This window comes from Pleurodeles waltl, chromosome 4_1, assembly GCF_031143425.1.
Source record: "Pleurodeles waltl isolate 20211129_DDA chromosome 4_1, aPleWal1.hap1.20221129, whole genome shotgun sequence".
Classification (NCBI taxonomy): domain Eukaryota; kingdom Metazoa; phylum Chordata; class Amphibia; order Caudata; family Salamandridae; genus Pleurodeles; species Pleurodeles waltl.
Window position 1 is genome coordinate 812,306,754 of NC_090442.1, and position 24,580 is coordinate 812,331,333.

General features: G+C 43.6%; 1 protein-coding gene across 4 annotated transcripts in view; it reads left to right on the forward strand.

Moving 5' to 3' along the window:
* CAPS2 (calcyphosine 2) overlaps positions 1-24,580 on the forward strand; it is a 925,516-nt gene that overhangs the window by 389,975 nt on the left and 510,961 nt on the right. For all 4 annotated transcript variants that reach the window (XM_069229548.1, XM_069229545.1, XM_069229547.1 and 1 more), the window contains one exon: positions 7,191-7,265. In XM_069229548.1, coding sequence (XP_069085649.1) covers positions 7,191-7,265 — 75 coding nt within the window. The remainder of the gene's footprint in view (positions 1-7,190; positions 7,266-24,580) is intronic.

A 24,580-nucleotide genomic window follows, 5' to 3' on the forward strand; every position in this document is an offset into this window, starting at 1 on the left:
GCCAGTTTTCTATGTTATGTTTTAAAAGCAGCATATTAGGCTAACAATGTCTCTCATTTCCTTGCATTGCCCTTTTCAACTAAAGGTTGTGATTACATTTTATAGTCTCCTTTTCTGCTTTCACAGAAATGGTTTACTATTTGTGGGTGGTTTTCCAAATGAAAACTCAATCTAATGTTGGCATTTTTAGCTTTTTACTATAGGCTGCATATCTATCTATCTATATTTAAAAGTGCATTTATTCTGTGTATATATCTCTGAGGTCCCCAGCGGGGGTGGGACTATTCAGTGCTTATGATTTTAGTGAGGATTCCCCTGGAAGAGAACTAGGATTACTGCTAAGCAATCTATCCTTATGAGTTCGTCTCTAAGGGAAAGCAGATCTCCAACACCACCATCTGCTGTACATAAGGTGCTGCAGACACTGCTGCAAGGGGGTCAACTCCAGTGTCTATATGCATTGACATGTCTGTCTCCAGGTTGAAGCTTGAAATCCAGCAAAATTTACTCCACCTGCCCTTTGATGGGCAACATCTGTTCGGATCCCAGCTTGACCAGATGTTTAAAAAATGAAGAAGGGAATGAAAATGGCAAAAGCCTTGGGTCCCCTCCAAACACCTTCCCCTTGTGGCTCCTTTTGCTGCAGCCTTCACCAGCAAGGCTCAAAGACTGCCTCCCCCGATGCCTCCACCTCTTAGCAGTGGCCACACACCCAACAGTTTTCTCCTAGAGGCTATTTTCGAGGGTCCTGCAGAGGCAACAACTCAAAAGGTAGAGGTAAAGGTGCCTCTCTCAAAGAAGCTGCCACCACCACAAAACCCAGACTTGCCTCTTCTTCCACCTGATCATATAACACCTGTTGGGGGGCTCCTACAAAGGTTCTTTACCGCCTGGTAGAACATCACCTCCAACCAGTGGGTGTTGGATATTATCCAACACGGTTATTGTCTAGAGCTCATTCCATGCCTTCCACCATTCCACCTCGCAAACACAAACTCTCCCCAGAACATCAAAGGCTACTCAGAGAACAGGCCCAAGTGCTCCTTCTCAAGGGAGCTATAGAGCCTGTCCACTACCATCAGCAGGGCACAAAAGCACTCCTTCTCTGTACTTTCTCGTTCCCAAAATTGACTGTTCTCTCCAGCCCATTCCTCAGGCCTCTAAACAAATGCATCCTTTCAGAGCACTTTCATATGGTTACTCTGCAGGATGTCATCCTGCTACTACAGCAAGTCAACTTTGTGGCTGCTCTCTACCTGAAAGACTCTAATTTCCCCATACCAATACACCAGGCACATTGCAGGTATCTCAGGTTCATAGTCAGCAGAAAACACTTTAAATTCAAGGTGCTCCCTTTAGGGGTCACCATTACACCCAGATTATTCACCAAGTGCCTCACAGTGGTAGCTGCTCATGTGCTCAGGCAGGATGTTCATGTTTTTTATTATCTAGATGACTGGTTATCAAAAGTACAACCTATCAAACTTGTCGCGAGCACACTTAGCTCACAATAAACCTTCTTCACCAACTAGGGTTTACCTTAAACGCTACAACATCCGACCTCCAACCCCTACAGATACAACCATATATTGGGGCAGTCCTCAACTCAAAAGTTGTCATGGCTTATCCAAATACTGCCAGGATACACTCTTTTCAGGCACTAATCTCTCTTTTTCAACCAGGCCTCCAAGTCACTATCGGACATTTATGCTTCTCATCGGCATGATGGTCTTTTGTATTGCTGTAGTACCCCATGCCCGATTACACATGTGTCCATTGCAGGAGTGTTTGGCACACCGTTGGCCCCAAGTGGTGGGTCAATGGGACAATCTAGTGTTGATGAGCCACCCTACATATCGGTCTCTGCAGTGATGGAACACCAACAACCTGTTGCAAAGGCGACTTTTTCTCAACCCATTTCCGCAGAAGACCATAAAAGCTGACGTCTCCTTTATGGGTTGTGGTGCGCACTTACAGCATCTGACTGTCCAGGGCATAGTGGGAACCCAGACTACAGGGTCTCCACATCAGTTATCTGGAATAGCTGTTCATCTTGCATTGAAAACTTCCTTTCCCCACTTGGTTGGCAAAGTAGTTATCATCAAGACGGACAACATGACAGCCATGTATTATCTTCAGTAGCAAGGGGGCACCAGATCCCCTCAGCTTTCTCGCTTAGCCCAAGGCATGTGGAGGTGGGCCCTCTGACTCAAGATCCATCTGTTTTCCAATACTTGCAAGAGTGGACAACGATTTTGCCAACCTCAGCAAGATGTGTCAACAAGTCCACAAGAGAGAACTCGATCAGCAAGTCCTCCTCCAGTACTTCCAGCATTGGAAACTACGAGAAATAAAACTCTTTGCCATGGCAGAAAACGTCAAATGCCCATGTACAAAAGCACCCTTTTTGGCATTGTTAGCCTCTACTTTTTGCCTGGTTTCTGAAGTGGCTTCGACTGTTAGTATCTGCTAACCAGGTCCCCAGTGCCTGACCTCTTTCCCCAAAACTGCACAGTTGGTTTAAACATTTGGCACACACCTTAGCACCCACTGAAAGTCCCTAGTAAATAGTACCCCTGCTATCAAGGGCCTGGGGTACTAAAGAAGGTCCCTGAGGGCTAGAGCACCAATTGTGCCACCCCCAGGGGACCCCTTACAAAGCCCACACCTTCCTGCCATTGCAGACAGTGTGCGTGGGCGCAGGCTAAATTGAAAACACAACTTGTCACACACCCCTGTGTACCAGGATCCCTATCACTGCATGTGCCAGGTGTAAGTCCCTAAAGCAGGGTGCTTTAGGGCACATGTGAGGGCATATTTGCACAAGCAGATATGCCCCTGCTATGTGTCTGTCGATTCTGAGACATAGTAAGTGAGCGGAGAAGCTGTTTTAAATGCTTGTGCTGGACACCAGCCATTACAAGTCCCCCAGCTACACAATGGCCTCTCTGAACCCTGGGATGTTTGGTATCAAACATCTCAGAATAATAAACCCTCACCTAATCCAGTGAAAGATTTATTGATAAATGCACACAGAGAGCACCCAAGAGGTGCCCCCTGAAAACCTACCAGTTACTAGTGTGCTGACTAACTAGTCCTGACCAGTTCAGCCACCACAGATGCGTTTCTGACCCCCCAAGGTAAGAGCCAGCGCTCTTGAGGGCAAGAGACAACAGCTTGCACCTGGCTCACCAAGGCAGGATGACATTCCAGGGTGGGAAGCTTCAAAGGAATAGCTGCCTTTGTAATGCGACCCCAGGTCGTGGAGATGACCAACCTTCCTGTCCTTACCCCACTTTAGGAGGCAGCACAGGCGAGAAAATTAGGCAGATTAAGAGGTGTTCCCACTTCATGCCAGTCCAACCCCTAAGGTGGGCAAGCTGAAGTGGATGCTACCTTTTAAATTCCTCCACCTTATTTGGAAGAAATTAGGCCAGGGTTAGGGTTATCCTTACTTCCCCAGCGCAAGTATCATAGAAAGGGTGTTGTCATCCTAAAGGTTGGCAGCCCATTTGCTACCACCTGGCACTCCGTGTAATGCCCCTAAATTGAGTTTTAAGTGGCACCCCTAAACTGTAGAACTCAGATCCTGCTGAAGATGAGGGCAAAGAAGAGTTGCACCCGCATGGAGGAAAGAAGACTTAGTTGACCACGCCGGACTGCTTGCTGACCTCAAAGGACTCATCATGCCTTCCATAAAGACTCAAGTCTCCTGTTAGCAGGGTACCTGCCCTGCAACACAAACTTTAATGAAAAGACTCTGCAGCTTCTGGAACTCCAGAGACCAGACACCTGAATGGACCACTGCACTCTACATCCGCAACCTAAGGTAAAGCCAACCAACAGTGCCAATGCGATTCCCCAGCTGCCTAGAACTAAGTCCGGTGTGGTCTCACTCATCTTGGACTCACCTGAGGAGCCTGCAGCCTCTGCACACTGACCCCCTCTCCCTCAGTCGTGTGGTGAGAGAAAACTCACCACCTCGAGCAACCACTGCACTCGTTACCCCTGAACCCATCTGAGGTGGGTTACTGCTGCCAACAACATCCCCCAGCTTCTTAGAGCTCAAGTCCACCCTGGGTTCACCCAGGCCGGTCTCCCCGACGAAGCCTGCAAACTCAACACACTGGACCCCCTGACTGTATGCTCCCGGATGAGAAAACCTGATGCCTAGTGACACCGCTGCATCTGTAGCCCCTGAGCTCCAGAGAAAAGGACCAAAGGTGCACCTACGGCCATAGCACCCCAAGTCTACCACCTACCTGCTTGTTGTTCCTGACTGGCTTCTGAGCCAGAGCCAGCAGCCTGTTTGTCACGAGGTCCAACTCCCATAGAGAACCATTGGGCATCCGACGCCTTACTGCTCCCCTGCACCCAGCCGCCCCCGTGCTGCCCAGTGTGACCTGTTGGTGTGCTTCTGATCACTGCCCAGTACTTACTGTTGCTTCCGGAGCTTGACCTCATAAGTAGTTGTTAACCCTATGTTTGCTGAACATTGTTTTTCTCCATAGGATAACTTTGAGAGAACTCTGAAAATTGCACTAAGCATTGATTTCTGAAACCGCAAAGTATTTAGGCTTAAAAGTCTACTAACTTCATTACGAAGTTCTTGGGTTTGAAAGATATATAAAAAAAAAAGTTATTTTTCTAAACTGGTCTTGGATTATTCTTTGAGTGTGTGTCTCATTTATTGCCTCCGTGAGTACAACAAATGCTTAGCACTTCCCTTTGATAAGCCTAACTGCTCGCCCACACTACCACAAAATAAAGCATTAGACCTATCTACCTTTGTCTCTTAAAACCAATTGGGAATCCACAGGACTGTCTGCACAGTGTACTTCTTTTTTAGTGACCATATAGAGAGCCTGCTTCCTAAACCCAAGCTTTGCATTCAGCTTCCCATACCCGCAGCATAGGGCAGTGCGCTATGGATGAGTTGGTCAGGGATATTTGCTTGAGCTTTTTCTCCTCTTCCACTGCTTCTGTTTGTGGAGCAGAGGCTTTGGAAGACATCTCTCACCCTCATCCTTGTAGCTTCCACCTGGGCACGCCAACCATGGTTCCCCACCCTCCTTGAACTCTCAGTGGTTCCGCATGAAAGACTCCCCAGTAGGCCATACCTTCTCATGCAGAACCATGGAGAAATCAGGCTACTGCAGCCCATATCTCTCAATCTTGCGATCTGGCTTCTGAAGTCCTAGAGCATGGGTTCCTTTAATCTCTCACCTTAATGCATGAATATTCATAAAGAGATGTGCAGGCCTACTGCTCGTTCCTGTTACACTGACAAATGGAAGAGATTTGTCTACTATTGTTGTTCCAAACACATTGGCCTTTAGCAGTCAAAGTGCAAGAGATGTTTTGCTACCTGCTCCACTTACAAACTGGTGGTTTATCTTTCACATCCATACAACTCCACCTGATTGTTGTAGCCGCCTACCTTACATGCTTCTCTCTTCAGACTTCTGTCATGAAAGCCTTTATGGAGGGTCTCAAGAGTCACTCCTCCTCAGGTTCCGCCAGCCCCGTCATGGAACCTTAACATTGTATTAACAAGGCTAATGGACCCTCTGTTGAAAACCCTCCACTTCTGCCTCCTCCAATTTCTCTCTTGGAAAGTGGCATTTCTAGTCGCCATACTTCACTCTGGTGCATCAATGATGTTTAGGTTCTAACCATGGAAGAACCTTTCTTCCAGATACACAGAGATAGGATTGTTCTACACACCATTTCCAATTTTCTCCCAAATGTGGTCTTACAGTTCCACCTCAATCAGTCCTTTGAACATCCCGTGTTTTTCCCTCAACCTGACTCAGTTGCTGAACGAGGTCTCCATACCTTAGATATTACACAAATCCACGTGCACTATTTTGACAGAACCAAACCCTTTAGGAAAACACAACAACTTTTGGTTTCTTTCTCTAAATCCCACAAAGAGAAGTCCCTATCTAAATTAGGCATTGCAAGATTGATTGTTAAATGCATCCAGACATACTAGGCTAAATCTAAAAGGATCCTGCCCATTCCTACTAGAGCCCACTACACTAAAAAAAAAAAAGGGTCCTCTGTAGCCTTCCTAGGGGAACATTGTTATAGCTGACATCTGTAAAACAGCTGCATGGCCCACACCACATACTTTTACATAGCATTCTTATGTAGAAGAGCTAGCCCGACAACAAGCCAGTGTTGGCCAGGCAGTTAACCTCCACAAGCTAGTCACCTCTTTTCTGGGAGGACTGCTTTACAGTCTATGCACAGCATGTTTATTTACAGCCACACACACCTTGAACACAAAATGTTACTCACTCAGTAAGCTTCTGTTTGTGGATTCACATGCGGCCACCTTCCTCCCCGGATGCCCATAGCTGTTACAGTCACCTTTCTATTTTGCTTTCCTCTTTCTTTGCATGGACATCTCTCTGTACAGCACCTTGCTCCGCATCCCATCCTCACCCACCGTGCTGGAAAACAATCTAACAATGGAGTTGATGAACATGCACATTACCATCAAGAGGAGGAGTCGCAGTACCTTGTGACTCGAAAGCCTTTCTTTGAAGAAAAACAACTTGCACACATCTGGGTCCAACACTAGATGGCAAGATTATGCACATCATGTGAATCTACAGCACTACATGCCATGAACAGATGCTTACTGGGTAAGTAACATTTTTCTTACTGTGATTGGTCTATGTCATACTTTTTCTTAGCTCCCATTTTGGTATTTGTTATGGTGCCCCAAAGCTATTGGTCAGAATGATGTGATTGGCGGGTTGTTTATGAAAAATGTTCTTGCAACCACCATTAATGATTGTGAGGGATCTACAGGCAGGTTTTGACTACCTAGCATGAAAGAAAACATTCACAGTTAGAAGGGGATTATCCATTGACTCATGAGGAGGGTGCAGAGGGGTGGTTAAACTGTAGTTCGCTAAAAGCACCAAGTTTTGCAAAGATGTCAGTTTTATATAAAACACAAAACAATAAATTCCTTTTTTGCTTGATTGAAGTAACATTTGTTACACTTGCAACAGTGCATGTGATCATTCATATGAACAGAAGAGCTCTAGGTATTTGAAGACAAACATTGGTGTAATGGTTATCTGACAGAGAGCACAGAATGTCTGACCAGTAGTATGTTGCTATTATTTCATAACTCTGCCTGGTTAACATACGTTGTTTCTTCTTTTCAGGATAAAGACTAGTGCGGCCATAACAGAAAATATGCTTTCAAACAAATTACGCTTTGATGGTAGAATTATTTCCAGGTAAAAATATTTATTTTTAAATATCTTTTTTTAAACATAAATGTATGTTTTTCTGTTCAAAATAATTTACAAACAGAAAATATGCTTGATACACAAAGCTACTTTCCCTGTTCTTATTTATACATCCTTTATTTTGTGCTAAAGGTGACAGGGTGCAAGCATCTGGCTAGGATAGTGCATTGAAGACAGTGCTTAGTAATGAATTTCCTTTGTGTTGGTGATGATAATTAGAAGATTAACAATAGTAGTTAGGCCTCAAAAAGAACTACAGCACTCTGTATCTGTGTATGATAGATACACAAAATATATCAACAGTGTGCATTCCTAACAGGGCAACACATAATATGTGAAAAACACAATAAAGGCATTCCAAATCAATCATAACAATTTCTGCACTGGTTCCAATCCATTGGTCAGTCATTTATTCATTATTCCAGTAAATGTAAAAGTGAACACGTTTTGTTCCATGGGAGCTTATTTGTGGATAGCAATCAAAAAATTCTTTCAGGAAACTGTTTTACTGTTTCCAGTAGTTCAGTGTTTGTAACGTTGTGTCTAATAGTCCAGGCCATAACCTTCAATAATGAATCAGTCAGCATGACAACCTTTTTCAAAGGATCTGGTAGTCCTTATCTATTAAGCTGCACAGAAAACGTATCCACGTGACCATGTGAACATGAAGTATGCTCCATGGGGTGACCTTTTTTAGTCCAAGGTATTTATATTGTGTGCTACATGCAACTTCCTAGATGCAGTAAGCAATGTTACCACTGAAACACAGGCTAATATGTAGGGAAAATGTATGACCCCACTTTGAACTGCTAATTTTTACTTTATTTAATTATCTTTGAACATTTATGATGGAAATTTGCCATTCCTAAAGTTTAACCCGGGATGTTTTTTGCCTTTTTGCTGCACCCTGTTTTTGTTGGATGTCAAACTCTGTGCACTTTACTCTTGCTAAACAGTGGTAAAGTGCTTGTGCTATAGTGTCTAATCATGTTAGAATTGCATAATTTGCACATTAAATTTACTTGTAAGACTCTAGTATGTGGTACTATAAGTACTTAGGGCCTGTAAATTGAATGCTGCTAGTGGGCTGCAGCACTCATTGTGCCACCCACTAAAGTGGCACTGTAAACATGTCTCCAGACCTGCCATTGCAACCTGGGTGTGCAGTTTTAAAACTGCTGTTTTGACCAGCAAAATGAACATTTTGCCAGGCCTAAACCTGGAATTTAAACAGTAGGACATGTATATTTAATGTTTTACGTGTCCTATCAGTGAAAAAGCACCAAGTCCTTTTTCATTGTGGCAAGGCTGGATCTCCTATGGGAAACGATCATATCAACTTATAATGCTTAATTTCAGTTTGGGAGCAGATAGACAACTCATTCAAGGACTCGTTTCAATAGTAATTTAAAATCCAATTTAATGGTGAAATTGCATTTTTATTACTGTTTTGGAAATTATATTTGAGAAAGTTTTCCTTTTCCTGCCTAAAACGAAAAGGCTTTCCAGCCAGTGTCTAGTTATCTGACCCCTAATGGCTCCCTGGTGGTGAAATGTATATTATTCTCAGACCGAGGACAAAGGGCTCTAGTTGTGGGGGAGGGGGACTACCCCCGTGACAGGATGGGATGTGAGCTGTACTTAGCCCCTTCCCAAGCTTAAAAGGATGCTCACTGTGCCACCTTTTTGCAGTAAAGTGAAGAGGATGTGCTGCAGAAGGAGTTAAGTATCTGGCAAGAAAATAAACAGTATTGAGATTTCTCTAGTCACTGGCTAGTGCACAGGATAGACTGGCCTCAACCCACTACCTACTCATAACACTTGTGGACCTGGGAAACTCCTGAAAAAAGAAAAGGCCTCAATGACTCTTGATTCATGCTGGAACAAGAGGACTCCTAAACTCCACAGAGCACTGGACCCTGCGAGCTCCGGCTGGCGTGAGACCTGGTTCCTACAAGCCTATCCTGATGCCTTGATAGGTGTAGGGCCAACCAGACTGAAGTTTTGTAGCAGTTGTAGAAAAGTGGGTCTTAGTAATTTTTGACCTCTGGAGGATTGGGACAAGGTGCCAAGTCTTGTCCAAGGAGGCTTTTCCCAAGGCAGGCAAAAAATCAGGTTCATCCTGGTCAGCACTTTTTGCTGCACTGAAAACTGATTCAGCTGGACCTTCAGGTTTATCCGGCTTAGAGCTTTTTGCACCAGAAACAACTGCTTCAGCAGGTGCAACCTCTCTGACTTTGAGGAATTCTTTCACCAAAGACTAGGGTCGTCCCACTCTGGAGGATTTCAACTTCCATAAAAGACTACAGGCCTGCTTTAGATTTCCGTGAATAGGATACTCTGTCACAAATGTGAAGGATATCCATCCGCCGCATTACAAGTGCTGTAGGATGTAATGCACTTATTTTACATGGATGGGATATCCGTCACATTTGTGACAGAGTATCCCATCCGCCAAAATCTAAATCAGGCCCTATGTCCTAAAGAAAAAAAACGATGACTGGGAGAACCTCTTTTGTGTATCTGACCTCTGCTTTATTGCAATTGGCTTGAAGGGTCCAGATAACTGCAAACTGTCATTTTTTAAAGCCACTTTACTTTTTCTAGGTGCCTTTTAAAAAAATCATATCTCCAGTTCCACTTAGCCGTTTTTATTTTTTTTTAATGTATTTTTGCTCATTACACTTTTCTCTATTTTAGTTTGGGGGTTTTATGAAGTTTCCTTTCTTGTTTTGTAATTGTTGATTTTGCTTGAACTTTGGAGAATTGTCTCCTGATTGTTTCATAGTTATCAAGAGATTAGCTGGGATTCTTTGATAACTATGTTTTGGACTAGCCATATGGTATTTATGAACTTGGTAGGGGTCACATCCTCCCAAATTATTAACCCAGTTTCTGACAGTGTCAAACACTAGTGATAGATCCAGTAGCACCACCAGAAACAATTCTAAATGCCAAGAAGTTGCAAGTCACATTCTTTAAGGCTACCTCTGTGCCAGTGTGTCGGATTAAAGGTGAAGGCTTTATTGTAGTGAATCCAAAATGACAGAACTTTCTTAAGATAATGAAAGTTAGTAGTCCTCTTTGATTTTAAATTTCCAGATAGAAGGGGAAGATAGCAAATGGTGTGTTTTAGCTGTGCCAGGTGAAACTTAAGTCAGCCTTTTAAAAATAGGATATATCAAATCTTACTTAAATGACTTTAGATGTATACCTGTCTGCAAGAAAGTCCTAATAAGATGCACACATACAGGCAATAGGAGCACCCCATTTTCCTGAACAGTATTTGGTGATCAACAGTCTTCTATGGATCCTGAAATATGTATTCTGACTATTACACTTCTCTTCCTTGAATTCCAGAATGATTCAAAATGCCATAGGCTCTTTTAATTGTTAGTTAGATTGCAGTTTTTATTTAAAATCATGTTTGTACTTCAAAGCTGTTAAGTGTAGGTGGAGCTGTCCTTGTAAAAAGTAAACTGATCACACACTTATATATTAGCACATTTACTTATCGTGGTCTGTTTTCCATGAGATGAAAACAAACAATAGCATATTGTTTCTGATAGAGAGTGCTAGCTGTAGATTCCTCATCTTTTGAGTATTCCCTATGTGTCAGACTAGATCCGCAAACATTTTAGCTGTATCTCTGGCCCTGGTAGGTGGCACCACACAGCAATGCACTGATACTGTTCCACTCTCGAAAGATGCACCGAGCCTGCCAGGGAGCCACGTTAGGTGCCTTTCTTTTTACTCACCAGATGCGGATCCGGAACACTCTCTTGTCTCTGAGACATTTACCTCATATTCCTATCCTGAAAATTTAGAGTGTGCAAGGGAATATCACCCCAAAAAATGACAAATTTTAAGTCCTGGAGCGACTGTCTTGAACAACTGTTTGTGGCAGATTCCCATCCCATTTTTTTATTATACTGACACACACTAACCTGATATGGCTTTTTAAACTGAAACCTGGGCCGATGAGACCTCCAGTCTAGATTAGTAGGTGCAATACCGGCAGTTTACACCGTTGTAAGATTAGATTGTGCTGGTAAGCGAGGTGGCGGCCTAGCAGTGGTCTTTTGTGACCATGTTGAAGTCAGCTGTAAACCCTCCATGTTTGCAGACACTTAAGCCATACTTTTTAGATGTAAGCTAATAATTTCTTGTTTAAAGGGCTCCTGATCTATAGGCTGCCTGGCCCAAAAGCCATGTTTTTAGATGCATTAGGTGACTTTCTGGAGTGATCCATGCAGTACCCCAACTTTACAGTTCTAGGTGACTTTAATTTTTAATTTTCATCTGGAATCTCTTGCTAATAAAGATTCTGAACCGCTAAATGACATACTGAGTGCTTTCATTCTTACTCAGCTGGACAATACCACTTCACATGTTTCAGGGCATATGCTTGATGGCATTTTGTTTAAACAATCCTAAGTTACAGTTACACGCTATTTTACCCATTATCTGGTCAGACGATATGGCTGTTAATTTTTGTTTAAAACTTGAGCCTCCTATTTCTGTCACTAAACGTTCAAGCTTGGAACAAAATCAAGAAAGCTGAACTGACTAAAATTGTGGATAGGACTCAGCCCTTAGTTACAAATAATATAGATAGAGCTATTGGTAATTATTCCGAATGGATGAGGCCGACAGTTATTAAGATGGCTCTCCTCAAAACTACCAACCGTTGCAGAAGTAGGCTTTCAGTACCTTTGTTCTCTTGTGAACTTAGGGGAATTAAAACAGAAATGGAGGAGATGGGAGAGTGTATGGAGAAGGAACTATCACACCAAAGAAAAGATCAGATATAATTAATATATCCAAAAATACAAAAAATTGATTATTACTGAGAAACAAACTAATACTTCTCTGAAGATATTTCCTCAGCCATAAACTCCTTGAGAGAACTTTGTAAAACAGTCCACATGATTTCTAACCCAACCATCAGTTGTATATTGCCCACAAGTCAACAACTTTGTGACAAATTAGTGGATTTCTTTAAAAACAAAGTAGAGGAAATTTAAGAAAAACATTGAATGTCAGTTGTGCGGCCTCAAGTCCTGCCTTGGCGTCAAACTTGGTAACTACTAACACCACCAAATTTGGTATGTTCCCTCCTCTCACCCTGGAAGGAGTAGTAGATCTTATCAATCTAACTAAATCTGGCGCCGCGTCCAATTCTTGCTCACCATAATCATACATGAGATAGTAGAGAAAGTTGTCTCTCCAATAACCACACTACTGAATATTATTAGTTCTGGTCACTTGCCCCTTGAATGGAAAAAAAGGCCTCCATTCTCCCTCTGCTGAAAAAGCCTTCATTGGATCCACATGAGGTGAAGAATTATCGTCCTATATCCTGCTCCCTTCTCTGCAAAAAGCCTTGAGAAACATATGAACATTGCACTCGGTTGAGTTTTTGGAGGCCAAACAAATTTGGATTCCTCACAATTTGGCTTCAGGCCAGCTCATAGCACCGACTCTGCTCTGCTAGTGGCAACTGAAGCGCTAAGAAGCTTTCTGAATAAAGGGGGGGGGAGGCTGTGGAGATCTTGCTGGATTCATCCGCAGCCTTCAACACTGTGAGCCATTATGTCCTTTGGATCACCTGGCAGGAATTTGATTTCCGTTTCAGCCATCAATCTTTTATGCTCCTTCCTCTCAGACAGGGAGCAAGGCCCAATGCTTTTTAACATTTATGTGGCCCCCTTGGCTAGCCTAATTCAAAATTTTGGCATTTCATCAGTTGCATATGCGGACAACACACACATTGTGGTGTCTGTCTCTAGCAATTTTATGGAAACTGCACACCGTTTCAATAGCTATATGGGCGCAGTGGATGAATAGTAAAAACCTCAATGTGACCTTAGATAAAACTGAGTTTCTTCTTCTTGGCAAGGACGCTACCCTATGGGATCAATCTTGGTGGCCTTGGTCTCTGCCCCCGCCCCAACTTCAGTGTTTTCAGTTAGGAACACCCCTGCCTCTCTTTGTGTCCAGATCAACAAACTCACTTCATCCTGCTTCTTTTTTTTGCTTACCTTAAGAAACATGCTCCTCTTTATACCATTAGATCTCAATAAATATGTGTTACAGCACTGGTTTTGTCCAGACTAGATTATTGTAATGCATTATACACTGGCATTCGTCAATGAGCATTAAAGAAAATTTAGATGCTGCAAAATTCAATGACTCGACTCCTTAAGAAAATCCCTAAGTTCAAGTCTCTGTAAAAGGCACTAGGGAAGCTTCACTGGCTTCTGGTTAAGAACAGGATTGCTTTTAAGACACTCTGCTTGGCACACAAGGAGTTGCATAGTAGATGTCCAGGCTACTTAAAGAGGAAATTCTCTTGGTAAAAGTCCAAAAGAGCTTTGCGTTCTGCTACCTCTAGAACAGTTAATGTTCCTAAAATCAAGAGTATGACATGGGGTGGCAGGAGCTCTGTTTACACCGTGTGGCAACTTTAGAATAAGCTACCAGCATACCTTAGAGTTCAAGATAAGTTGTCCGGCTTTATATATGTGATATGTCTTTTTATATGCTACTGTCTCAGTGCTACTCTAGTAGAAAACAGCGCCAAGGTGCCCTTAAGCGATCGTGTGCTGTACAAAATTACTCAATATCAATACCTTTGTCGTGCACAGCCACTTCGTGGGAGACAGAATCCAAAGATTAAAGAAGGACAGAGGTATTTGTCCAGTTCAAGACCTGCGTCCTCTCAATGCCTTCTTCTGTAAGGAACAATTCAAGATGCTCACACTAGCCCATGTCTTTGTCTCCTCTCGGCCCTGGAGACTTGGATGGTAATGTTGGCCCTGCAGGGCACCTACTTCCATATACCTATCCTATAGACTCATTGGCGCGACCTGCAGTGTGAGAAATCAGGCCCTGAGCCCTCCTTCTTCCTCACGATTGTACCCGTGACTGCCACACAAGCACCATACATCCAGAACACTTGTGAAAAAGGAGAGGGAAGGGTTAAACCAGGAGAATTTCCCAGAAATAGGACACTAAAAAGGGACGACTGTATTTTTGACCAGGGAAGCAGGACTATGCAAGGGGAGAGCTAAATGTAGGAGCCTGGAGGAGGAGAAAAGGACACTGTCACTAGACAGAAGGGGAGCGAGGGAGAGACTGAGAGTTCATAAAAAGGAGGAAGTTGCCAAACCAAGGGAGAAGCACCCCACACCGCTGACGAGAATGCCACAGACACGAAGGGAGGTCCTGAGACCTGGAGTAAGGAGTAGTGGATACCCCCGCAGGAAGCTGATGAGCCGCTGCAACTCTCCTGCGGGTGTGTACCAAGGGGATGGAGAGGGATGAGGTTTGTTTTGTGTAGGGGAGGGAACAGCATGGGTAAGGGTGTTTTGATTTTGGTAACACTACGCTTTTGGCATATCTGTGACACTGTGTCTGACCTTTTCTAAGACACCGCATTTTAAGCACACTGTTCTTGTTTGTTTTCTGAATGCGCTCGTACTGCCCAAGCCACCCCCTGTGTTAGAGCGTTTTCCCTGTTAAGTCGTGGGATGACATACAGAAACCATATACCTTAAAACCTCTTAAAGTAAAAGACACTGATCTGAAGGACACTAAACTGAACTAGATGACGTTTAACCTCTTCAGCGGACCATGCATGTTACATTGTAATAGTCACTAAAGATACCGGACTCCTGTCCCTTAAGGAGTACACAAAGCAAGGGTGAAGTCCCAGGGTAGATCAGGTGCATGTTTCCCTCACTCTAGGAACGAAACCCGGCACAAAGAGAAGGGCACACCACGAGATGGTGATGATATATCGAAATTGACTAATCTTATATTTACTTACCGCTATCACTTTCTCCGAGACTCCGGGCCCTCATAATCCAGGAAAAGGCATCTGTATAAGGGAGACTGAAGAAATATCCATCCTTATGCGATATCTACAGCAGATTGTGCCAGATCACGGACATACATACATATAATTTTTCTTTAACAATCTGTAAATATGAATTAAATCAACATTGACAAGAAAACGCAGCCTCCTCGTCCAAATATCCGCCCGTCCCTCCTACAGGTGGTGACAGAAGAGAGATCAGGAAATATGGAGGTTTTGGTCGCTGGAATGGCAGAGGGCCAGGAGAAACTAGAGACGGTCATGGAAAAAATCCTAAACACAGCTGCGATGGAAAGAGACACTACACAAAGCCCTGACAAACCAAGCCCAATCACAAGACACAGCTATAAGAAAGCTTGTCGTGGGACAACAGAGGGGACACACTGCCTTGCCCTCAGTGATGTTACAGAAATTTGTTGGAGGGGAAGATCCCAGCTCCTTTTTTAACAATTTCAAATGAATGTCATAGGCCGTGGCATGGCCCCAGATAAATGGGGACGGTATTTAGGCCCCTTATTGTCAGGCAAACTCCAATGTGCCTGTTATACCTCTAGTCCACAGGGAACCAGTCCGTATAGCGACATCAAAAGAAGTATCCTGGAACGTTGGAGAGTGGTCAACGAGATCTATAGGATCAGATTATGTCAAATTAAAGAGGAATCTCAAGAAACACCGAGGACCCTGCATTATTGCATCAAAGATATGACTGTCTGATGGCTCAAACTTTTCACCCTTATCCAAAGAAGATATTCTCGAAAAAATCTATCTGTAGCAATATCTCAACTCACTTCACCGCCCCCCCCCCCCCCCAAAACAGAAGTGGGTCTGTCACCATATGCAAGTAACACTGGAAAGAGCAGGAAAGCTAGCCAGTGCTTTTAGTCAAGCCCAGGAGCTACAGAAGGGGCAGGAGGACACCAATTGGAGGCATCCCAGAGCTGGATCCCTAAGACTCTATAAACCTCCCCAGGCCAAGAAACCAGAGACAGTGATGTTGATCCCAGGGCGGATACAAAGACCTGCCCCTTAGGGCCCTCAGTGTTTCCAGTGCAGGGGTTGTGGCCACATAGCACACTTCTGCACACAGAAGGAAGAGCACATGGAAATAGGGATGGTCCGAACCCTGTATTGCACTCCCTCTGAAGTTAAGCCTCCCTATCATTGTTGTTTTTCTGTGAATGGTGAGCCTGTCACTGCCCTTGTACATATGGGGTGTCTACAGAGCCTTATGTGACCTCAGATCCTCCCAGGGGGGATAACTCTTACTACTGGGACAGTAAACATCCAGAATTTACATGGGGACAGGAAGGGGTATCCATGACTGAGATTCAAGTCCAGCACCTGACAGACCCTGTGGTTCCTCTAAAAGTGGGACTTATACCAAAACTACTAAAACCCTTGACTGTGGAAAATGATTATCCCCATCTTGAAACACTGGTTCAGGAAACATGGAAGGAAGGGGACACCTGGTAGTAAACCGTGCCTTTTTCCCCAGACAGAAGACCACAAATGTCTCTCCCCAAAAAATCAGAAGACAAAGAATAGAGGAAAAGCATCCAGTATTGTGTTACCAATACATACTGACAGATTCATTTGGGACACCGACTGGAATTTCAGGGCTGTCCAGCGAGGACACCCTACGTTGCAGGAAGCCTGGAACGTTGCTTCTGAACAAGACAACCCTGACCACGTAGGCCTCCAGTTTTTCCTAAAGAAGGGGTTGTTATATAGAGAGGGAGAGAAAGCAGAACCTCAGCAACTGCTAGTACCACTCCCTTTCATCAAAAGATCCTGTTCCTAGCCCATAGCCATCTGCTAGGGGGCAACTTTAGCACTGAGAAAACAGAGAGATCTATTCTGGATCGATTTTATTGGCCAGGGATCTACCAACAAGTAAAGAAATACTGTAGCAAGTGTCACATATGTCAGAAAAATAGCAGAGCAGATATCTTCCCAGTAAAGTCCCCCTCATGCCCTTGCCTGTAATAGAGGAGCCCTTCATGAGAGTAGGCCTGGACATCATAGGGTTCTAATGAGTTACGCCACCCGTTTTCCTGAGGCAGTGGCACTGAATACTACACATATAGCCAAAGGCATGATTAACATATTTTGGAGAGTGGGTTTCCCGAAAGAGATCCTGACTGACCAGGGGACTCCATTTGCATGCAGACTCATGCAACAGGTATGCCGTCAGTTACAGATCAAACAACTCTGTACCTGCAAACGGATGGACTTGTTGAGAGATATAACGCTGCTCTAAAAAGTACCTTAAAAACTGCTAGACCTTGAGACAATGAAGTGGGAAGAAAAGTTGGCTCTCACATTGTTAGCCATCTGATGTAGTGTGCAGAAAAGCACTGGGTTTTCTCTATTTGAGCTTCTTTAGGGCCGACAGCCCCGTTACCTCATGGATATGGTAAAAGAAGGGTGGGAACAAGAGAAGGATGGGACTAAACCCTTGCTGGAGTATGTCACTAATCTCAAATCTCATTTGGGTCAGATCAGGAACATAGTCAGGACTAATATGGAAACAGCGCAACCCTCACAAAAAAACAATATGATAGGAAAGAGAAGAAAACATTCTTCAACGTAGGGAACTTTGCACTATTAAGAATGGCCTTTTCAGGTCATAAACTCCTTGGTCAGTGGCAGGGCCCCTGTGTGATCAGACAGTGACACCTGTTACTGTATTGAAATCAACTTGAACAAAAAGACATCCCAAATCTATCATATCAACCTCCTGAAGAAACGGAAAGGCCCTGTACTTGTCCTGATGGGAACTCCTAGAGAGGAAACCTCATGGTATATACAGAAAATAGATCTTGATCTCCTACCATAATTGAATCAGGAGTTAACATTTCAACTCCAAACCTGTCAGTGGGCTTTCTCCCGTCTGCCAGTTAGGACTGATTTATTCGTACACCCCAGAACTATGGTCCCAGGGAAGGAGGTTCGATTATGACCCTACTGTATGCCATGAGAGACACTATAAGAAAGAAGTGAGGCAAATGATGAAAATGGGTGTCATCGAACCCTCCATTAGTAAATGGAACTCCTCAATTTCTACTGGTACCCAAGCCTGATGGGTCGGTCGGATTTTGTATTGTCTTCAGGGAAGGAATAAGATTTCACAATTTGATGCTTATCCACTGCCTAGAGTAGATGAAATGGTAGAAATATTGGGAGAAGCCAAATGTATTAGTACCTTGGATCTCTGTAAGGGCCACTGGCAAGAACCTCATAGGGAACAGGACAAAGAGAAGACTGCCTTTTCCACCCCAGGGGGTTTGTATCAGCATATGGTATGGCCCTTTGGGCTTCATGGGGCACCTGAAACTTCGCAATGCATGATTGATATCATACTCAAACCCCATGTCCGGTATTCTGCTGCATACAGAGATGATATTATCATATACAGTTTCTCATGGGACCAACACATTTACAAACTGACATACAAGCCTTAGACAGAAGCAGGCTAAAGATCAACCCTGAAAAAAGCCCCTTAGCTGCCAGAAAAGTAAGACACCTAGGGTTTCTACTGGGGGAAGACCATATTCGACCAGAAACTGAAAAGATAGCTGCCTTAGCGGGAGTTCCTCTGTTCTGCACCAAAAGAGACCTACGGGCCTTTTTGAGGGCTCCTCAGTTACTAAAGACACTTCATTCCAGGCTTCTCTCAGATAGCAGCCCCGACAGATCTGTTGAAAAAAGCTACCAAAGCAGAGGCAGAGTTACAACACCCCTCCCCAGAAGTTCTGAATTTCTCCCATACACTAAAACCCTGATCTCTGAGCAAGTTGTAATCTGCCCAGATTATGTAAAAATGTTTATTTGACAAACTGACTCTTCATATGTAGGTCTAATGGCTGCCTTATCACAGGTAGATAAGAAGGGGGAGGAAAGACCAATTGTGACAAAGAAGCCTTAGCATCAAATGGGCTATAGACATCTTGCGTTACTACCTAGAAGGACGAGAGTTTGCCCTCTTAACGGATCATGCCCCTCTTGAGTGGATGACCTGCAACAAAGGTAACAGTGAAGGCATACTTAGGTGATTTCTATCCTTACAGCCATTCCGATTCCAAACCTTACATCAGATAGGAACAGAATAGACCAATGCAGATTTTCTAGACTGAAAGTCCAGAAGAAGGAGGAAGTTGCCAAACTGAGTGAGAAACACCCAACACCGCTGTCAAGGATGCCACAAACACAGAGGGAGATCCTCAGACCTTGAGCGAAGAGTGGTAGACTCCCCTGGAGGAAGCTGATGAGCCTCTGCAACTCAGGAGAGTTGTGGCGTAGTAGGTTACTACCAAGGGGAGGGAAGATGTTTATTTTGTGTATGGGAAGGAACAGCACGAGTAAGGGTGTTTTGAGTTTTGTAACACTATGCTTGGGCATTTCGGTGACACCGCGTCTGACCTTTTCTATGACACTGCATTTTGAGCACACCGTTCTTGTTTATTTCTGCATGTGCTTGTACTGTCCAAGCCCCCGTGTAGAGCGTTTTCCCTGTTAAGTCATGGGATGATATACAGAAACCATATACTTTAAAACCCCTTAAAGTAAAAGACACTGATTTGAAGGCTATCCAACTGAATCAGATGATGTTTAACCTGGTCCGCAGCCCCTGTTTGTTACATTGTAATAATCACTAAAGATACCTGGCTCCTGACCATTAAGGAGTACACAAAGCAAGGGTGAAGACCTAGGGTAGATAGGGTGCATGTTTCCCTCCCTCTAATTAAGAAACCAGACACAAAGAGTAGGTCACACCAGGAGATGGTGATGATATTACGAAATTGACTATTCATCTATATACTTGCCACTATCTCTTCCTCCGAGATGGCATAATCCGGGGGGAAGTCATCTGTAGAAAAGAGACCAAAGAAACATCCATTCTTACGTGATATCCACATTAGATTGTGCCAGACCATGGACTTACATACATATTTACATCTAATTTTTCTTTAACAATCTGTAAACACAAATAAAATCAACATTGAGAAAAAAAAAAAAACAGGTGTCCTCTTCCATAAATCGACGCATCGCTCACAGTTTGTGGTGGGACCGGAGCATTTCCAGTTTGGTGTTTTCCCTTTTGGTCTCATCAGTACTTCTCAAGTGTTCACAAAAGTGATGGTGGTAGTGGCAGCACACCCTCCGAGATCAATGTTGGCATCCTTCTCTTACCTCGACCACTGGCTATTGAAGAAGGGCTCACCCCAGGCACTTGTCAGCCACATCCAGACAACAGCGAAACTTCTGTCATCTTTAGGGTTCACTATAAATGTGCTGAAGTCAACACGTGATTCGTCAGATAATTCCCTTCGTCAGAGGCATTCTGGACATGGTTCAGTTTCATGCCGCTCCCCCAGGAAAGAGTCCAGCACATTCAGGCTATGATGCTGAACTTTCAGCCTCGGTCCTGGACTTCAGTGAGATCAACTCTAAGGCTTCTGGGATTGATGGCCTCCTGCACCCTCCTGGCCAAGCACACCAGCTGAAATATGCAGACTCTGCATTACTACATGAATCCTCAGTGGGGTCAACATCAAGGGGACAGCTCCGATTGTGTTCAAATTTCTGAGTTTACTGGGCTACAATTTGGTCAGTAGGAGACCCCTCTTTCTACCTCACGCAGAGCTTGACAGTGGCGACCAATGCATCACTTCTGGGTTGGGAAGGCCACTTGGGAGAAGTGGAGATCAGAGGTCTCTGATTTTCAGCAGAGTCGTAGCTCCATATCATCTCTCTGGAGCTGATGGCCATCCGCTTGGGACTGAAAGCCTCACTTCCGTCATCAAAGGGAGGCTGGGAGAAGGTGCTCAGAAACGACACCACCCCATGTAGGAACTGCAAGAAACAGGACGGGGTCAGGTCACGGAGCCTTTTCCAGGAGGCCTTGCTCCTCTGCAAGTGCCTGGACTGCCAAGGAAATTGCTTAGTGGTGAACCACCAGGCAGGATCTTTGAGTGCCAGGGCAGACAAGCTCATCCATGTGCACCTAGTGGAACACGAGTTGCAGTTACACCTGGAGGGTGAGGCAAGATCTCCTCTGTAAATGGGGTGAACCTTCGCTTGATCTGTTCACCACTGCCAAGCATTTGTAATGTCAGCACATCTGCGTGTTGGAGTTTATAAGCACTCTCTCTTTCTCTCTCTCGCTCTCTAGCATAACTCAGGACTCCTGTTCACCTTTCTGCCTACAACAATCCTGCCTCAAGTTCTCAAGAAGATCAGAATCAACTGGGCCCAAGTCATCCTAGTGGCTTTAGATTGGGCACAGATAGTTTGGCATCCAGAACCCTGGACCTGAACATCTGCTCTTTCATCAAGCTGACCCTCCTGGAGGATCTGAAGTAACAGAGCTCTGCATCCAGGTCTTCACAATCTCCTCCTTCATGCTTGGAGATTGAGTGGAGACACCTTCGACCTACCTCTGGAAGTGGTAGATGCCTTCTTGGCAGCAAGGACCCCCTCGACAAAAACACTAATGCCTGTCGTTAGGACAGGTTTGTTATTTGGTGCGGCCCCTCCAAGTCAAATGATCTGAAATGTTGTTTGTTTGTTTTATCCTTAGGCTGACATGCCCTTGCTTTGAGCACAGTTAAAGGGTGCCTTATGGCTCTTTCAGCTTTTTCCATAGTTGCCGAATTTGTCTTTTTATTTAAGTCACCATTGTCTTCTTTTCTCTCTTTCCTGATGTGCACTCCATTTGAGCTGCTTCACAGGTCTTCGTTACTTCTTCCTTTTAGTACTGCTGAAATGTTTCCTGATCCAGTGTGACGCCTAGAGAATATTCAAAAGGTGAGGAAACTGCAGCTAGGTAGAGTCTCCACTGGAAAGAACGTTACCAAAGATAAGTAATATGGTTAACTGTGCTAGTGCGGATGACCTGACATTAACACTCCACACTACCTCAGTGACATATTAAGGTATTATGAGTAGAAGAAACCATAACTTATCTTTAGTGTTGTTTTTTGGTAATACAATACTTCCAGCTTCTACAACGGCTGTGTTTAGTGATTGTTGTCCACCATGGCCCTTCAACCCCCTCTGCTCACTGTCTGTATATGTTATGAGTTATGGTTCTTGCTGAATCATAGAACCACCGACATTCACTAGTAATTATTATAAAAACACAAATCACACATCATGAATTCCAGCGCCCCACGGGCTGAAAACACCTTTTTGCTGATGACTCGGAAACAAAAAGAATTATTAAGAAAACAACATGGCAAGAGGCATGAGTTACGGCATGTGATATGCCATTGATATCCATAACTGCTGAATTTCAGTGGTTTTATGCTTTTGAGCCAGAATCATAACTATTTTTTTACTGTGTTTTTTAGTGAATATATCTCTATTTATATCTGTCTGTCTGTCTATTTATCTATCTATCTATCTATCTATCTATCTATCTATCTATCTATCTATCTCTTTATCTTCACTGGAAAAACCACGGTTACAGGGACTTTATAGCTATTTTCACGTTTTATGCTCACAAAACCATAGATATTCAGCAGTTATAGTTATAATTATAGTTATGATAATTATTCTAATGTTAAGAAACTATAAATCGTAGGCTAAAGTACTTTTTTCTGGCACAAGTTGATAGTTTCTTTAGAAAAGTAAAATTACAAGTATAACTAACGTAAACCTAACGATAACACCCCTGCAACCTTTGTGTTTTTCATTGGATTTCTGTGTTTTTTTTGTGTAAACAATAAATAATAACTTAATACAACCACAGCTGTGCACGGCAAAAAACTGTGCATGGTGGGGGTTGGCCTTATGCACCCAGGCCCACACTGTGCAGAGCCTTTGGCCGTGCACACTGGGGGTTTAGTGTGCAAGTGGGTGTATTTTTTTTCCATTGGGTTTTGGATCTACAGATCCATCGCACATTTACACTGGGTGGTCGTGCAGGGCCCACTGTGGATCCGTGGATCAGGCAAAAAAAATGGCCAATTTTTTGCACATCAAAGGTCCCTCAGAGATCCCTGCATGTGTTTTGTGCAGTCTCAATACCTCTTTCTTGACACCTTATGTGTTTTAAAATAATTTCTTTGCCCTCCCCCGTGCCAAGAGACTAAGAAAATGGCAGTTGCAACTTTTCTGTCATGTTGCAGCAAAGCCAGTCAGAGCCTTGCTTTTTCCTGGGATCTATGGATCTGCTGCCAGTGAATCTTTTAAGGAAATGCACACCTTGGTATCTATATTTCTTTTTAATTTAATAACTCCAAAACTACTGAACGGATTTACACCAGATCACAAAAAGAGATCTTTCTGGACCACGATCTAACTTTTTGCCAAATTTGGTATAATTCCCTTCAGTAGCATGGGCTATAGTTGTGTTCAAAATCCCTATAGGTAATTGCATGGGGGAAAAATGTTGTGGGACCCCTGCCCCTTTTTCTCGGCCCCCACTTGACGAATCGCCCTGAAACTTTCCACACAGCAAATGAATTAATTAGTGCATGAGACATCACCAACGTTTATTGGTAACACAAAAAACACTTTGTCTATAGGAATTAGGTCCTAATTACAACTACCTACAAGCTATCTCCAGTAGGTTATATATGTATCTATCGCTCTCTTGCTAAATATATATATCTGTAGATATATATATATATATATATATATATATATATATATATTTATATTTATATATCTGGCGGTCGCCATAGGTAGTTATAGTTAGGACCTAGTTTCCATAGAAAGAGCTTTTTTTTTACTTGCCTGTATCTTTGGCGCCGTTCTACAAATCTTGACACAATTTGCCATATAAAGTGTTCTATAGGATCGTGATGGGCATGGAAAGTTTGGGGTGATCTGTCAAACGGGGGCTGAGAAAAAGGGGTGGGTCAGAAAAAGTGCATATCCTATGTTAATTACCAAACGGTCTTTAGATACACCTTCAGGTTGAACTGCGGAACGGAATTGCACCAAATTTGGCAGGAAGCTAGATCTTGGTGCACGGAGTGTCCTTTTTGTGATTTGGTGTAAATCTGTTCAGTAGTTTCCAAGATATTCAAGGGAAAAAAATATAGAAATCTAGGGACACAGATCCTCCGCGGATCCAGCTGTCCCCGTGCTGATAACTGATTGGCTGCCAACACTTCAACAAGCAAGTGTTGGTAGACATTTTAGGACTTGGCTTCGGCAGAGTCCCGCAAAAAAAAGATACAAAAAAATAGAAAAGGGGCCAGGGTAGGTATACCCAAGCCCCTAGATGTGGTGAAGGGGTCCCCCAGGAGCCCTGCCAGGACTAAAAAGCATAAAAAAACACAGCAAAATCCACGACTGGATCTATGAATTTCCCAGTGATTTAAAAAAAATAATAATAATAATTAAAAGTTGTGTTCTGCGATACTAAAAATATTCGTTCCCCGGGTGGGCCAGTTCCTGGGGGCAT